The 16443-nt window shown below is 47.9% G+C and overlaps 2 protein-coding genes across 2 annotated transcripts in view; one reads left to right on the top strand and one right to left on the bottom strand.

Moving 5' to 3' along the window:
• Window positions 1–14251, top strand: part of enpep (glutamyl aminopeptidase) — a 46892-nt gene extending 32641 nt beyond the window's left edge. The window contains exons 18-21 of the mRNA XM_034110784.2: window positions 1524–1697; window positions 1879–2019; window positions 2965–3046; window positions 13030–14251. Of these exons, the coding sequence (XP_033966675.1) occupies window positions 1524–1697; window positions 1879–2019; window positions 2965–3046; window positions 13030–13176 (544 nt within the window). The 3' untranslated portion in view covers window positions 13177–14251. The remainder of the gene's footprint in view (window positions 1–1523; window positions 1698–1878; window positions 2020–2964; window positions 3047–13029) is intronic.
• A 496-nt stretch (window positions 14252–14747) lies between these two features.
• The window catches only part of rrh (retinal pigment epithelium-derived rhodopsin homolog), a 50874-nt gene continuing 49178 nt past the window's right edge, over window positions 14748–16443 (bottom strand). Inside the window, exon 7 of the mRNA XM_034111873.2 lies at window positions 14748–14987. Within this exon, the coding sequence (XP_033967764.1) occupies window positions 14882–14987 (106 nt within the window). The 3' untranslated portion in view covers window positions 14748–14881. The remainder of the gene's footprint in view (window positions 14988–16443) is intronic.

Here is a 16443-nt window from a genome sequence, read left to right as displayed (position 1 = left end):
GGGGTCTGGAGGACGGGTCTCGGGCGGACGGCCCGGGGGCAAGGCAGAGACCAAGGAGGGGGTCTCGGGCGGAAGGCCCGGGGGCAAGGCAGAGTCCAAGGTGGGGAACTCGGGCGGACGGCCCGGGGGCAAGGCAGAGACCATGGAGGGGCGAAGGCCACAGCGGGCGAACTCAGGGGGCCGAGCATAAGGGTGAAGGCAGCGGCATGAAGAGTCAGGGGGCCGGGCCAGAGGGCGAAGACCACAGCACTCAGGGGGCCGGGCTCGAGGGCGAAGACCAGACAGCTCCGGAGGCCGGGCAGAACCTGGTGTCGGCCGAACAGGAACCGGAGCCAGTGGGATAGGCTTTGGCAGGATCCCCCACGGAAGAGGACCAGCAGTTGGCAGGACCCCCGGCGAGACAGGTGATGGTGGGACCTCCAACGGAACAGGACGAGGGGTTGGCAGGACCCCCGGCAGGAGAGTAGTCGGCGGGACCTCCAACGGAACAGGACATAGGGTTAGCAGGACCCCCGGCAGAAGAGTAGTCGGCGGGACCTCCAACGGGACAGGAGCTGGCGTCGGCCGGAGAGCCAGTACTGGAGCCGAAACTGGAGTCGGGACCATGGCTACTGGGGCCGGTACTGAAGCCGGAACCATGGCTGCTGGGGCCAGGACTGTGGCTGGAACCATGGCTGCTGGGGCCAGGACTGGGGCTGGAACCATGGCTGCTGGGGCCAGGACTGGAGCAGGGACCATGGCTGCATGGGCCGGTTCTGGAGCCGGAAACATGGCTGTGGGAACCGGAACTGGATCATGGCTGTGTGGGCCGGTTCTGGAGACGGAAACATAGCTGTAAGTTCTGGAGCAGGGACCATGGCTGCTGGGCAAGGAACCGGAACACGGAACCATGGCTGTGTGGGATGGTACTGGAGCACGGTACCATGATTGTGTGTACCGGCACTGGAGCACGGAAACATGGCTGTAAGGTCCGGTTCTGGAGCAAGGACCATGGCTGCTGGGGCCGGCACTGGAGCCGGAACCATAGCTGCTAGGACCGGTACCTGAGTACGAGCTGGCTTACTGACCTTGCGTCTTTTAGAGGTCTTTTGGAGGCTCCGTGGACCTCCAAACACCAGACGGGATCCCAAGAAAGGGTCAGAGAATGGAGACTGGCACTCAGGGCTACGAGAAAAAACTCTGAGAAACTCAGGCAATGAGCTTCTCAACCATGGCACGTTGTCCACCTCCATTTGTGCCTTTTTGAGGACCGCCTCGTTGTCCCTTTTAGCCGAGGTTCTACTCCATTCAGCATAATGACACTGAAGAGTGTACTCTAGGGAGAACAAGTCCAAATAAAAATAAAAATCTGCTGGGTCCATTGTTGGTCGGTCCATTCTGTCAACGAGCAGCACAAGGAACACAGACCATGGAAACATGGAGGGGAAACAATGGACCAACATGGAACACAGGGGAAGACTAGACTAGAATAATGTTTTCCATCCCTCTTCGATATTAAAATGTATTTCCCTTTTGCCCTGCAGCAGTGTAGCGGTGAACCTGAGGCTGTTGGTCTATAGATATGGCATGAAGAAATCTGGTGATGCAGCGAAGTGGAACACAATGTTCAATAAGTACAAAGAGACTTCTCTGGCTCAGGAGAAGGACAAGCTGCTGTATGGACTGGCCTCTGTGGAGAACGTGGAACTCCTCTACAAGTAATCATACACAGAGTTTACATGATACTATTAAAGAAGTGTTGTTGCATCGCCTGGGTTAGACTGGGTTTGTACAGCCATGTTGGAAATATTCAAATGTTGATGTACTATAACAAGGTGAACATTTCCAGTTACCGTAGAAAGAAACTGTTTATAGAGATAACCTTTGTCCTGTCCCCAGGCTGCTGGAGGCCACTAAAGATGAGAACGTGGTCAGGAGTCAGGATCTCTTCACTGTGGTGAGATACGTGTCCCTCAACCCACTGGGGCAGGACATGGCCTGGGAGTGGACCACGCTCAACTGGGACTACCTGGTCAACAGGTGAGGGCAACAAGGTCTATGACCTGACGAACAGAGAGAGACAGTAACACTATCAAGCAAGCAACATAAACTACATTTTAAGATGCAAGAAGTATTCTTTGGTTAATTGAATTGAATTGAAGAAGTCTGGGAGGATGAGTCTTGAGCTTGACAGATAATGGTGCAAATGTAGAAGCAATATGTCTTAGATGACGAGCGATCGGGAACTACCTAGGGGTGTCAAACTAAATTTCATCGCAGGCCACATTAGCATTATGGTTGCACTCAAGGGGCCAGTTGTAACTTTAAGACTATATAAATATATAATATATGTAAAATAATGTATTATATTACAGTATTGACTCTAACATTGGGTTATTATCAGTTCAGGTAATAACTTAAGTACGTATGAAAGCAGAAGTCTAGGGCAAATCATTTAAAGCAAATATTCAACAATTACACCACTTGTATTGAATATTATAGTCTTTGCAAGCTCTTGCGGGCCACACAACATGAGGTTGCGGGCTGGATTTGGCCCGCTGGCCTTGAGTTTGACGACCCTTGACCTATGCGGACATAATGGCTGGAATAGTGTTCTGAAGATATGTCCGAAATGCTTTCCTTTTAAATGCTCTTGATACCAGAATCAAGCGGCCGCACGAACCTGATGTAGTTTGTTTATAGCCACACGCTCACAATCTACTTCTGGTGATTACGCTTCAACCAGAGTGATGTTAATATTTGGAGATTATCATGCTGAACAAAACGTGCAAATATCATTGATGTTGGTTTGGAAATTGGTGGAGAGTCTCCGGGAAAGAAGGGAAAGTCTGAGGGCATCTGGTGGATGGTTAAAAAATGGCAATGAAGGGACCTGGGTAATATAAAAGGGAATATTGCTGGAGAGAAAACACTTGGTTTTTAATGTGATTTGCTGATCAGGGTCATGCATTTCTTTCTCTACAGGTACACCATCAATGACAGGAACCTTGGTCGGCTTCTGGGTCGAATCACCACCAGCTACAACACTGAGCTGCAGCTGTGGAAGGTTGGTACTGTCCTTTTGTGCAAATATCTACGACTTTGGTTAATTAAATACCGGTGTCTTTGTTAGACTGTTTTTTATATGTTTGGTTTCAGGTTTCCCTTTTTTTATTTTGCTGCTGTAGTGCAGGTCGTAAATGTGTCTTCCCAGTGTTATGACCGGCCCGTTGGCCAGAACAGAAAAACCAGGAGAGACGCTCAAAGTTTCCAATAATCTCGGCACTTTATTCGGCAACACCAAAAACAGCAGAGGGTGGACGAGGGGAAAGGATCACGGTGAGTCCCTCCGCAGCAGGCTTGGAGAGAGACATGGCGGGGCTGTGACTCCGGGCAGCTGGGCTTAAGTAGCACCTCCGGCCAGGTGTCCCCGATCACCGATGGCCTCTTCAGCTCCACCCCATCGCAGGACCTGCAACATTCACACACACTCACAGGCCCCTGGCTCTGGGGCCGTCACAGCCCCCCCCATAAAGTCAGGGTCCCCATCGGAACCCTGGCACCCCAGATCAAACACTCTTATGTCACCTACACAAAAGAGAAGAAAGACACTGAAAAACACTGGAAGGCATCGGCTATCTAAACACACTAATACGGCATTCAGCTAACTAGTGTGTTACGTTTTTGTTTTTTTTCTTCTCTTTTTCGCCATGTCACGGAACCTGGAATGTACCCCACCTTGGTAAAGAGGTTGACCAGGAAAATGCTCCCACTGAGGTATCCAGTATCCCATCCGAACATTCTCCCGAAGCGAACACCCGTGAGCACGACCCTTCACCCCCACACCAGGAAGAACACCCTCCATCCGACTCTTTAGAGACTCACCATGAGAACCAGACCAGGGAACATCAACACATGGCATACAATGCCACTGTGGGGTGTTACTGATTGTTCCCGTCTGCACGCGCTTCATTGCACGTGTCGCAGCGCACGCTGTAAACACATCAGGCTTACCACTGCTAACCCGGGACACTGGCCCCACGATAGCAGGAGGTGCCCCATCAGCCCACACCCGACTCCCCGCTATGTCATTACCCAGCATCATGGTAACCCCATCTACGGGCAGAGCCGGCCACACGCCAACCGCCACCTCACTCTTGAACAGATCTGAAACCAGCATCATTTTATGGAGAGGCACCTGAAGAACATTTAACCCCATACCAAGTGTCGGAATGAACAACCCCATGTATGTGTCCTCTGAGAACGGTAAGGCAGATGCTAAAATGAACGAATCAAATTATCCAGTGTCTCGTAATATTTGTACCCGCACCTTCTCAACGTTCCCCACCAGAGAAACAAAACCTTCAGTTATGAAAGGCAAATAAGACTGTAGTTCTGGGCTAGACCCCTGTGGTTTCAACTCACCGTCTAAACGCCCAGTCACCTGCTCAGCCACAGGTGCCACGAACATTGCTGGCCTGGGACTACCACTAGTCCCTTCCTGCTCAGCTTTAGCCCTAAATGCATTGCAGTCTTTTCTCCAGTGCCCTTGCTCATGACAGTAATGACACACATTGTCAGGCTCACGTGCACCACGTCCATACCCTCTCTCTTGCCCAGCAGATCTCAATGGAGGACCAGACCACGCTCCCTTACTGGAAGAATTTCCACTGTGACTGCCTTGTACGGCAGCACCTTCACCAACGTGTGTCAAAACATAGTCATCTGCTAACGCAGCAGCTTCAGCAGCTGTCCTGACTGCATGCTCACTGATATACACTGCAATGTGCTCCGGTACAGCATTTTTGAATTGCTCCAAAATAACGAGATCCCTCAACACCCCGTGAGAATCAACGTCAGTTGCCGCACACCAGCGATCGAAATGGGTGGAAATATCCCGAGCAAACTCAAGGTGAGAATTATCACCTCTCTTCCAATTCCTAAACCGCTGACGATAAGCTTCAGGCACCAGCTCGTAAGCCCTGAGAACGGCAGATTTAACTAAATCATAGCGCAAATAGTCACTGCCACTGAAAGATGAAGATGAATAAGCCTCCTGAGCCCTCCCGGTTAACACACACTGTAACAATAACACGCGAGTGGCCTCAGACCACCCCCTTACACCTGCGAGACGTTCAAACATTGAACAAATTTTTTCCGGATCCTTCTCATTAAACCTGGGAACCAACTTCAAATCATTTAAGTCATCCACTGACCTCCCTGGGGCCCCGCTTTGACTAGCTGGATAATCAGAAAACAGGACATCAGCCACTATTCTGCCCTCTCTAACCAATACCAGTTTCTCCCTCTGCAACTCCAACTTTGCCTGCTCAGTTTCCTGTCTCAATTTTTCCACAGACGCCGCTCTTTCCAGCTCAATGCCCTGTCGCATCTTCTCCACGGCCAACTCTTTTTCCGTCTCCAACTCTATGCGTAATTTGAGCAACTCCTTCTGCTGTTCAAAATTCAACACGGCACTCTGAGCCATTATTTCAGGCGGAGGTAAGTGCCCTGTGCGCACGGAGACAGGAGCATCCACTACAGTGGCAGACACATTATTTTTTAGCAAACAAGCCCTTAAGTTCGCCTTCACTGACTCTTTTGCTCTCTTATCGCCAACCTCATAATCATAAAACTCAGCTATTTTCACCAACTGTTCCTTGGTGCACTGATCCAAAAACCTTTCAGACGGTGCCGCAACAAATGCCCCCACAATATCCTCCATACTATATGACAACCGCTATTTTTTAGAGAGGAAATGCAATTTCTTAGCCCACCTGTGCACACAGTAGGAATGAGCAGCCCCACTTGCTGACTTCCTAACCACAAACTTACTAGGGAACTCTCCCCTAGTCTTCATGCGGCGTAGCTGTGGGTATTTATGCACTTACAGCCCGCTGGACCGAGAGAGGCTACCAGGTAACCGGCAACCCCCCTGACCCACGGAAGTGCTCCCGAGCAAGTTTAGGGAAAAGGGAAAGTGAGGCTCTAACCGCCGTATCCCAACACTATCAAGGCCCCCCCAGACGAAACCCAAAGGGGAAACGCCTCTTGAACCTACCAGGGGAAACACTCCTACAGGTATTGTACACACAGGCGGGACCACTACCTCCTATGTTTCAGCGAATATCTAAGAGAACAGATCACAGCTACCGGACAAAAGCAAACCTCAATACACCCAAACCCGGGACCATACACGTTCAAAATAGTGAATATGCAACACCATATAAAGCCACATACGTCACTGTCATCCGAGGGAATCCCCAACACGTGACGTAACAGTCATATGGGCGATACTGCTCCCAGCTTCTCCCCCAAAATAAACTCAGGCTACCAATTAGCCACGAACACAGGCTTACTCAGGTACAGCTAACGCCACACCAACCCAACTAACTCCCGGTTCCTACTCATGATAGACGAGCCCCCAGTTGTTATGACCGGCCCGTTGGCCACAACAGAAAACCCAGGAGAGACGCTCAAAGTTTCCAATAATCTCTGCACTTTATTCGGCAACACCAAAACCAGCAGAGGGTGGACGAGGGGAAAGGATCACGGTGAGTCCCTCCGCAGCAGGCTTGGAGAGAGACATGACGGGGCTGTGACTCCGGGCAGCTGGGCTTAAGTAGCACCTCCGGCCAGGTGTCCCCGATCACGCTGATTGGCCTCTTCAGCTCCACCCCATCGCAGGACCTGCAACATTCACACACACTCACAGGCCCCAGGCTCTGGGGCCGTCACACCAGTAACTTACTAAATCTCTTCTTTAAAAAATGCTCCCAGTAGGCCTGAAAAGGGCTATGCACATTGTTTTTGTGGTGTTATTGTATGTGTGTGTGTGTGTTAGCCAATAGGAGTGAAGCCTTACGGGCACGGTTGATTGACGTCATAGGCAGAGGACATGTTATGGTAACGGAGCATGTGAGCTAGGTGTGTTCTAGCATGTGGGCTACCAATAAAGAGACACGTAATTGTGACAGTTGAACTCACGTGTATTATTGAATAACACAACATGGTGTCAGAAGTCCTGTCGACAGTACATGGAGTGTGACCGGGAAAAAGTATTGTTTGGAGCAAATTGACGGTGAAAAGGGAAGAAAGAGGACATGGCAGAAGAGAATGCTAACGGAGATGCAGCGCGACCCGCGGCGGGACCGAGTACTACGTTTAGCATCCAGCCACCGGAGCCTTTCGACTTTTCAAGACCGCAGGAATGGGCCAAATGGATACAGCGGTTCGAGAGATTTCGCCTGGCAAGTAGTCTGAACAGTAGCTCAGAAGAGAATCAAGTCAACACATTGATATACTGCATGGGAGATGAAGCAGATGATATTTTACGTGGATTGACTCTCACAGCGGCTCAGAGAGACACTTACCAAGGTGTGCGGGATGGCTTTCAAGGCTTCTTCGTTGTCAAGAAAAATGTCATATATGAGCGGGCAAAGTTTAATATGCGCAGACAGGGAGAAGCTGAACCAGTGGACTCGTTCGTCACAGCTCTATATGCACTAGCGGAGCATTGTAGCTACGGAGTGCTACATGATGAACTCATTCGAGCTTGTTGTCGGATTGACGGATAAGCGGCTGTCTGAACGGATGCAACTGGACTCAGACCTTACCTTGGGAAAAGCTATTACCATGGCTCGGCAGAGTGAAGAGGTGAAACGGCAACAATCTTCTCTGCGAGGTGACGATAGAACTGAGGCATGTGACGCTAAATGAGTGGACAGAGTGTTTAAGAGCAGTAGCAAATATGCTAAAAACAAAGCTCAATCTGCTAATAGCTACCAAGCCAAGCCACAATACAACAAGGGTAATGATGCAAAGTGTTATAACTGTGGTTGTTCTCCTTCACATGTAAAGACTGAGTGTCCAGCCAAGGATGTAAAATGCCATGCATGTGAGAAAATTGGACATTATATGCGCGTGTGTAAAGCAGCTAAAAGCGTGCATGAGATTAATGAAGAAGAGGAAAGCTTGTTCTTAGGCAGCATTGAGGCCGACAATGATCCGTGGATGGCGACAACAAAAGCGTGCAGTTCAAAATTGACACTGGGGCTGATGTTACAGTCATTCCTCATTCCGTGTTTAAGGAGGTCTATAAGCACAAAGCTCCACCAGCTCTTCAAAAGCCAAGGAAGCCACTTTGGGGTCCAGGGAAAAATCCTTTAGACGTAGTAGGCTTTGCTAGTATGCTGCTGAAGAAAGGAGAGAGAGAACTTATGGAGGATGTGTATGTCATTCGACGCTTGCAAACAGCATTGCTCGGGAGGCCTGCCAGTGTAGCGTTGAGGCTAGTGGCACGACTAGACAACGTCACTATGGACACGCTAAAGACTAATTACCCAACAGTATGCAGCGGTATTGGAGAGGTGCGGCAGCCATATGCCATTAAGCTGAAACCAGGGGCCCAACCGTTTTCTCTGAAGACGCCTAGAAGGATTCCACTGCCACTGATGGACAAAGTCAAAGAGGAACTGTCCCGCATGGAAGACCTGGAGGTGATCAGCAGAGTTGAGGAGCTGGCATGGTGGTGGCGCCTAAAAAGACAGGGGCTGTTCGCATATGTGTGTATCTAACTAAACTGAACGAGTCTGTGTGTCGAGAAAAATACATTCTACCTTCAGTTGTAGAAACACTGGGAAAGCTGGCTGGAGCCAAAATATTCAGCAAGTTGGATGCAAACATGGGGTTTTGGCAAATACCTCTAACAAAAAGCTCAGCCAAGTACACAACGTTCATCACACCTTTTGGCCGATACCACTTCAATCAGCTACCTTTCGGCATAGCCTCAGCCCCCGAGCATTTCCAAAACAGGATGACAACTGAGGTAACTGAGGGACTAGAGGGGGTCGTCTGGCACATGGACGATGTACTGGTGTGGGGCCAAACACAGGAGGAGCACGACGCTCGTCTGTATGCTGTGCTTGAGAAGATCCAAAAGGCAGGAATCACCTTGAATGTGGAAAAGTGTGACATGTCCAAACAGGAGGCGACATACCTGGGCCATGTGATCACTGCTAGCGGCATTAGACCAGACCCTAGCAAGACAGAGGCGGTAAGGAAAATGGAAGAGCCGAAAAATGTGAGCGAGCTGAGGAGCTTTCTAGGCATGGTCAACCAGCTGGGGAAGTTCATACCACAGCTAGCAAAGCGAGACAAGCCACTTCGAGACCTGCTCTCCAAAGAGAACTGCTGGCCGTGGGGCATCGATCAGGCCAGAGACTTCCAAGATCTGAAAGACTCTCTGATATTTCCACCAGTGCTAGCCGTATGACACAAACAGAGAAACCAAGGTCTCAGCAGACGCATCATCATACGGCTTGGGGAGTGTGCTTCTGCAGAAATGGGAAGAGGATTGGAGGCTGGTAGCCTATATGTCACGTTCTCTCACACAGACGGAGCAGAGATACGCACAGGTAGAAAAGGAAGCTTTAGGCTTAACCTGGGCTTGTGAAAGGTTTTGCAACTTTCTCATCGGTAGACACTTTGAGCTGGAAACGGATCATAAACCTCTACTGAGTCTCCTGGGGTCTCAGGCATTGGATGCGCTTCCCCCACGGATTAAACGTTTCCGGATGCGCCTGATGCGTTATTCCTACTCAATCACACATGTGCCAGGGAAAAGCCTGTGGACGGCTGATACACTGTCACGTGCACCTGTGAAAAGAGACTCCACACCAGATGAAAAAGAGTTCCTCGAGAGCACGAGTATCTATGTGGACATGATTATCGATGGTTTGCCAGCAAGCATGGCTTACCTGGAAGAGCTAAAAGAGCAGTTGGCAAAGGACAGTGTGTGCGGAAGAGTGATGCAGCTGTGTGAAGAGAAATGGCCAGCACACAGCAACAGCGAACCAGCCATAAAGCTATACTGGGCGGAACAAGCGTTCATAACTGTAAAGGAAGGACTACTCTTAAAGGGGGACAGACTCGTCATCCCCGCAACAATGAGAAATGATGTGCTCGCCAGACTACATGAAGGTCACCAAGGAGTGGTGAAGTGTAGGGAGCGTGCCCGACAGTCTGTATGGTGGCCAGGGCTAAGTCAGCAGCTGAATGGGTTGGTTCTCAACTGCCGGACATGCAGCAAGGAGAGACAGAACCCCAGAGCCGCTGATGCCAACACAATACCCAGGCCGACCATGGCAGAAATTGGGTGCCGACTTGTTTATGCTGGAAAGCAAGTCATATCTGCTGGTAGTGGATTATGCATCAAGGTATGTGGAAATGGCTTTGCTGACACCCACAAAATCAACAGATGTAATCCACCATCTCAAATCCATCTTTGCACGACATGGTATCCCTGAGACGCTGGTCACAGACAGCGGGCCGCAGTTCTCGGGAAGGGCATTTGAAGAGTTTGCAGAGTTGTATGGATTTAAACACGTCACCAGCAGCCCAACATATCCACAGAGCAACGGTGAGGCAGAACGGGCTGTGAAGACTGTAAAGAGTCTCCTTAAGAAAGCAGCAGACCCATATCTGGCTCTGCTGGCTTACAGAACCACCTCACTACAAAACGGGTATAGCCCTGCGCAACTTCTCATAGGGAGGAGGCTTCGCACGACGGTGCCAACATCACCAGCGCTGCTGGATCCGGCTCTTCCCGACAGCGAGGCTGTAGTTCTGCGAGAAAGAGAGAGGAGAATAAAGGATGCACAGCGGTACAACCTGCGTCATCGAGTGAGAAGTCTCGAGAGGCTTGCACAGGGAAAAGAGGTTTGGGTCACGGATCAGAAGGCGAGTGGAACGGTTATGGGAAGTCACAACACGCCGCGCTCCTACATTCTTGAGGGACCTCATGGGACAGTCCGGCGTAATCGCCATCATCTCATCCCCATGTACTCCTCGTCAGAGAAGAGCGGCAGGGATGCAGCAGAGCAGCATTCAGGAGGTGGTCCAGAGCCGCATATTGCAGAACCTCCGGAGCCCGGTGCTCAAGATCTGCCACCTACCCCGAGAACCAGGTCTGGGAGAGCCGTGGTGAGACCGGCTAGGTTGGACTTGTAAACAAACCAGAAGCCTAAGAGATAGTGCTGCGTACTGGTACACCGAACCGGTACTGGACTTGTAAAAAGTTTCGGTTCAAGTCCGGTTAAAACCGGAACGTCGGGAACCGGTACTTGGACTCGCAAAAAAACTAGCACTTACCTATATTCTCCTTCTTGTTCTAAACCATCTAAAACCTCCCTGAAGGCAGGAGAGACTGAAAAGAGTCAAGGGAAGCTTATAAAAGTTAACAGCATTTAATTACACAAAAGATGCGGTGGTGTACAAATGAAATTTCAAAAGGAGGCGCACTCCTCATCTCCCGTCAGCCCAGGTCAGCAGGTAGAAGAGATCAATTATTGGCTTACTCTTCCTGTTGTCATCTGAGGTCTTCTCCTATTGGCCGGCGTCGTCGGGGGGCGGGTCCAATGCAATTCCTGCCTTTTTCTGTTGCTAAATTACATCATTCTGGTGTCTTGTGGTTATTTAAACATTCCCTGATAAACGTTATTCAACGTCAATAAATGAGTGCTAATCCCAGTGTGCTCAGTGTACAACATCCCATGTCATTTCACCTTCGATTCACGGTTTGAAAACGTAGCATTTCGCCACATGCTAATGCTAACCGGAAGTGAATAATTTTCAGAATAAAAGTATTAAGTTAATAGTGTGAACTTCCGGTTTTTTCAGAATAAAACTGATTTAAATTAAATAGTGTATTTAATTCAAATTACGCCATATCAACATTGATTTTAATTTCTAACAGTATGTATGTACATCACTATGTATGTAGTATGTACTGTATAATGTACACATGTAGAGTTGTAGAAAAGACATGGTGTACAGTACAGTACACTCTGACTGTACAGTCACTACAGTGTATACTGTATAGTAGGTGTGTAACAGTGTAATGCGTATAGTCTACTCTACACTCTACCTTTCAGCAACGTTTTAGGGATTTAGGCTCAGTCAGCTCAGGGACTGTTTGGTTACTTTAGTTTGGTAAATGAAATAAATGTTTGAACTTTGTAGTAGTTCACTGTAGTTGCTGTCATTTGTAGACTAAGTGGCAAAAAGTGTTTTTTTTACATTTGTACTTTGTAGAGAAATGTAGACACAAGTTGGAAGGGAGCACAATAAACCTGACGAGTTTGAATTTGAGTTGATTATGAGTTAATTTTCAATTGATAATTAGCTCACAATAAGTTCACTTTAGTTACTCACACAACTTGACACAAGCCATGGGTTCAGGTCCGGACTTATAAGTCCAGACCTGAACCTGAACCTCTGGACTTGAGTCTGGACCTGAACCTGAATGTGAGTCCAGGTACGCAGCACTACTAAGAGATATTATAGGGAGTTTTATAAGAGAGTAAAAAAACTGGTTATTAGTAATGTTGTGCATTAATGTTGTGTAATACACAAAATATCATAGGTTACATTTAGTTCATTAAGGTCTGGAGTTAACTGTTATTTTATATCTGGTTCAAATAGGAACAGACCTTCCACCCTACAGAGGCAGAATAATCCTCTAAGGTCTGTGGAGTCAATGGCAGTCTACCCATTGATTCATAAAAAGGGAGATGTGGTGTTATTGTGTGTGTGTGTGTGTGTGTGTGTGTGTGTGTGTGTGTGTGTGTGTGTGTGTGTGTGTGTGTGTGTGTGTGTGTGTGTGTGTGTGTGTGTGTGTGTGTGTGTGTGTGTGTGTGTGTGTGTGTTAGCCAATAGGAGTGAAGCCTTACAGGCACGGTTGATTGACGTCATAGGCAGAGGACATGTTATGGTAACGGAGCATGTGAGCTAGGTGTGTTCTAGCATGTGGGCTACCAATAAAGAGACACGTAATTGTGTATTATTGAATAACACGACAGTTGTGAGCCAGTTTTACTGCAGAAAAATGTATCACAAGATCAGTATATAATTTTACCCTGGTTACAACTTAGCTTAGAGTTTTATTTACTGATGCCTCTTAGCGGAAAAAGTGGATATTTTAGTGTTTGAGGCAAAGAAAGTTGAGTCGTTTTCAGACTTGAAACATATTTCTCTCTGCCGGTTCCATAGATGGAGCATTTCTTCCTCAAAACACCGGATGCTGGTGCCGGGGCGATGCCCAGGCAGCAGGCGCTGGAGACAGTGAGGAACAACATCGAGTGGATCAGTACCAATGAGGAAGAGATCAGCGCGTGGCTGCAGAATAACACCCTCTAAAGCTGCATCAGTGTGAAACCCTGCAGGGATTACTGTACATACATATGGCCTTTACCATTCACTGCACACAGGGCCAGGCTTGGTTAGGTTAGTGTTCTTTTGAAGGGCCAAAAACAGGGCTGCTGATCTGAATTAACATTGAAAAACTGAAATCCAAACAGATATTCACTTTCTAACACATTGGCGTCTGATTTCCAACGTTCCAAGTGTCCATTCCCAAGTACCATTTGGCTAATCTAAAACTTCCCCTTCACTGCTATCATCAATATTAAAGCATTCTCAGGTCAGTTAGGTTGGGTTCTAAACAAGTAGAGATCATGTCTGTCCAATGTTTACTGACTGAGTTTTAGATACTAACGCTGTGATGTAGTGATTTTTTTTCTAGTCCGACCCAGCAAGGTCTCCCTCAAGTTAAAGCCAAGAGGATTTTCCCATTGAATTTCTGAATATTGCGTACAATCTTTGTGGCAAACAAACTTTTATGATGCATATATGTTTTGTTCTGCAGGATAATCTCCACATATTAAAAACACTTTTATAAAAGTGCATATGCAAACGCTAGAGATAAAAATCTAACAGAATGCTAAAAACGAAATACATGACGGTCACATGACTTCACATCACCACTGCTTGAATAATTCTCCAGTGGGGTATCATAGAACAAAACGTGAAGGTCACGTACGTTTGTGTTCACCACAGATCTTATTCCAGGCATCTAATTAAAAACACATTTTTAAAAACTTGATTGTCAGGAGAGTGAGCCCTGAAGTGCTGACTCATTCCTGTAACACTTTATTACAGTTCAACATCACCATTGTTCTCCCATCATGTGGCCGCCCAGTTTTCCTTTATTGCAGCCTTTTTCCTCTGTAGTTCTACTAGCTTTGTCCTTTTTGATTTGTTCCTGATCTTGTGGTCATCACATAGAGGATAACAATACAGCCTTTTCTCTGCAGAGTGCAGCCATGATCTTCAGACCCACATATAAAATATGATGATGAATTCTGCCTTAGTACACACCACAATGTGTTTGTGTATTTGTGAGCAGAAATGGAGATGAAGAGTTGAATGAATAAATGTTTACTACAATGCTTCTTTCATTATTTAATGTTGGTGGGATGGAACATTTTCGTATAGTGAGTACAATTTTGAGTCTTTTATAGAATCTATGTATTTTTACATTAACTTTATGCATACAAAACCACACCAATAATGCATGAGAAAAGCATCATTCTGAGAGTGTGTAAGAGGCTTTAGATCAGGGTCAGCCCTTGGCATAGGCAGTAGAGGCAAATCGGGGGGGCCGAAAATTGGGGAGGAAAAAAAAAATTTCCCGATTATCTTGTGTCCATGTCTTTCTGTTTTGGTGGTCATGCCACAACCGTGCACGTGCATTCATGCGCGAGTCATAGTGAGTGTCTGCATTTTGGGGGATAGGTGGCGCCAGCTAAAATCTTGCCTAGGGCAGCAAATTGGTCAGGGCCGGCCCTGCCTTTCCAAGCACAGGATGTGATAATGTCCAGCAGTTGAATAATGCAATCCATACACAGAAAGCATTTTATTGTCAGTTAGTTATTGAAGTCATCCAAGAATCGGAATATACACAGTAAACACCACAGAGAAGATCATTAAGAGAGAAGAACTGACATTGAATCATGTCACTTCATCATTTAAGAATACAATAAGGTTCTGATGGAATTTCACCTCACTGGGTCAGAGTTTGTTGGGAGGTTGTCATGGGAACCTGAGTATTGATGGTGATTCGCTGCCTGGTTTGACATCGGACCATTCCTATGATGGCTCTTCTGAACCTGCAGGAAAAGATCATCCACTCACTATTACAGCCAAATACAGTACGACATTAAAGTAACCCCATAACTGCCCCTCAAAGTACATTCAAATACATGTACAATGTTCGTTTTGACTTAAAGGGGACCTATCATGCAAAATGCACTTTCTGATGTCTTTTATACATAAAGATGTGTCCCCGGTGTGTCAGGGAACTCACGCAGCATCAGCAAATAAAACCCTCTCTCTTTTCCTCCGTACCCGAACCTCTAAAAACGGTGGTACAACGGAGCTGATCCAGATTTGCGGCCGATATGACGTAATATTGGCGGCGGACCCACAGCACTATAGTAGTTATAAGACAGGGGTATGTGTCCAACAGAGATGGAGTACTCGAGTCCCGGACTCGGACTCGAGTGCCGATTTTCGGGACTCGAGTCGGACTCGAGTGCCGATTTTCGGGACTCGGACTCGCGCACTGATTGACGCGACTCGGACTTGGACTCGTGAATTCTCGTGTACGATGACTTGGACCCGGACTCGTGAATTTTCCCCCCCACAATGACTCGGACTCGACTTGTACATTGACGCTCCGACTTGGACTCGGACTCGAGCAAGTTTTCTCTATCCTGGCGTGTGCACCTGCAAGGCGAGTTCATGTACTGGGCCCGCTATTCCAGTCTAAAGATGTCTCGAGACACACCCCGCCTCGTGCTGTATGCTTTCACACATTCTGCTTCCACATTGGAAAAGAGCAGCGCAAAATGCTCGTTATGTGGAAACAATATTGAAGAGAAGGCTCCGTAACACATTACTCTAAGGATCGATTTCAGTAGGGCTGTCAAGTTTTGCGTTAACGCGTTAATAACGCGTTAATAACGCGTTAATAACGCGTTAACGCAAAACAATATTAACGCCACTAATTATTTTAATGCGATTAACGCATGTGTATTTTTTGTCCTCGGCCGCCCGGAAGTTTCAGAGCGCATCGAGTTTAAAATACCATCTACAAACTGATGCTGACAGCCCCGCTCCTGCCGCCCGCTTGTGGCAGACCACACTTCCACGCTCACCGGCAGGCACCGACTGGCCATCGGGAGGACCGGGAGGGTGTGTGTATGTGTGGCCCGAGCGAGCGAGAGAGACCTTACGTGCATTGTTGTTGTAAGCATCTGGTGCTAGCTAGCTGCGCTAACGGATATAAGGAGCTGTTTAAATGAAAACAGAGGAGCGACATTTCGCCACAACTGCGCCGAGCACTTGACTTTATGCAGGAAGCAGACAGTGGGACATTGTAGGAGAAGTCAGCACACTCAGCACGGATAGTGCAACATGATTGCAGCGTCCAGGCAGCTCCCGTTCGAGCATATGCCTTGAGTTGCACATAGCTCCAACGATCCATCACACACACACACACACACACACACACACACACACACACACACACACACACACACACACACACACACACACACACAC

This window comes from Pseudochaenichthys georgianus, chromosome 22 (assembly GCF_902827115.2).
Source record: "Pseudochaenichthys georgianus chromosome 22, fPseGeo1.2, whole genome shotgun sequence".
NCBI classification, from domain to species: Eukaryota; Metazoa; Chordata; class Actinopteri; order Perciformes; family Channichthyidae; genus Pseudochaenichthys; species Pseudochaenichthys georgianus.
Note: the sequence above shows the minus strand (reverse complement) of the source record. Positions and strands in the feature narration are given on the sequence as shown.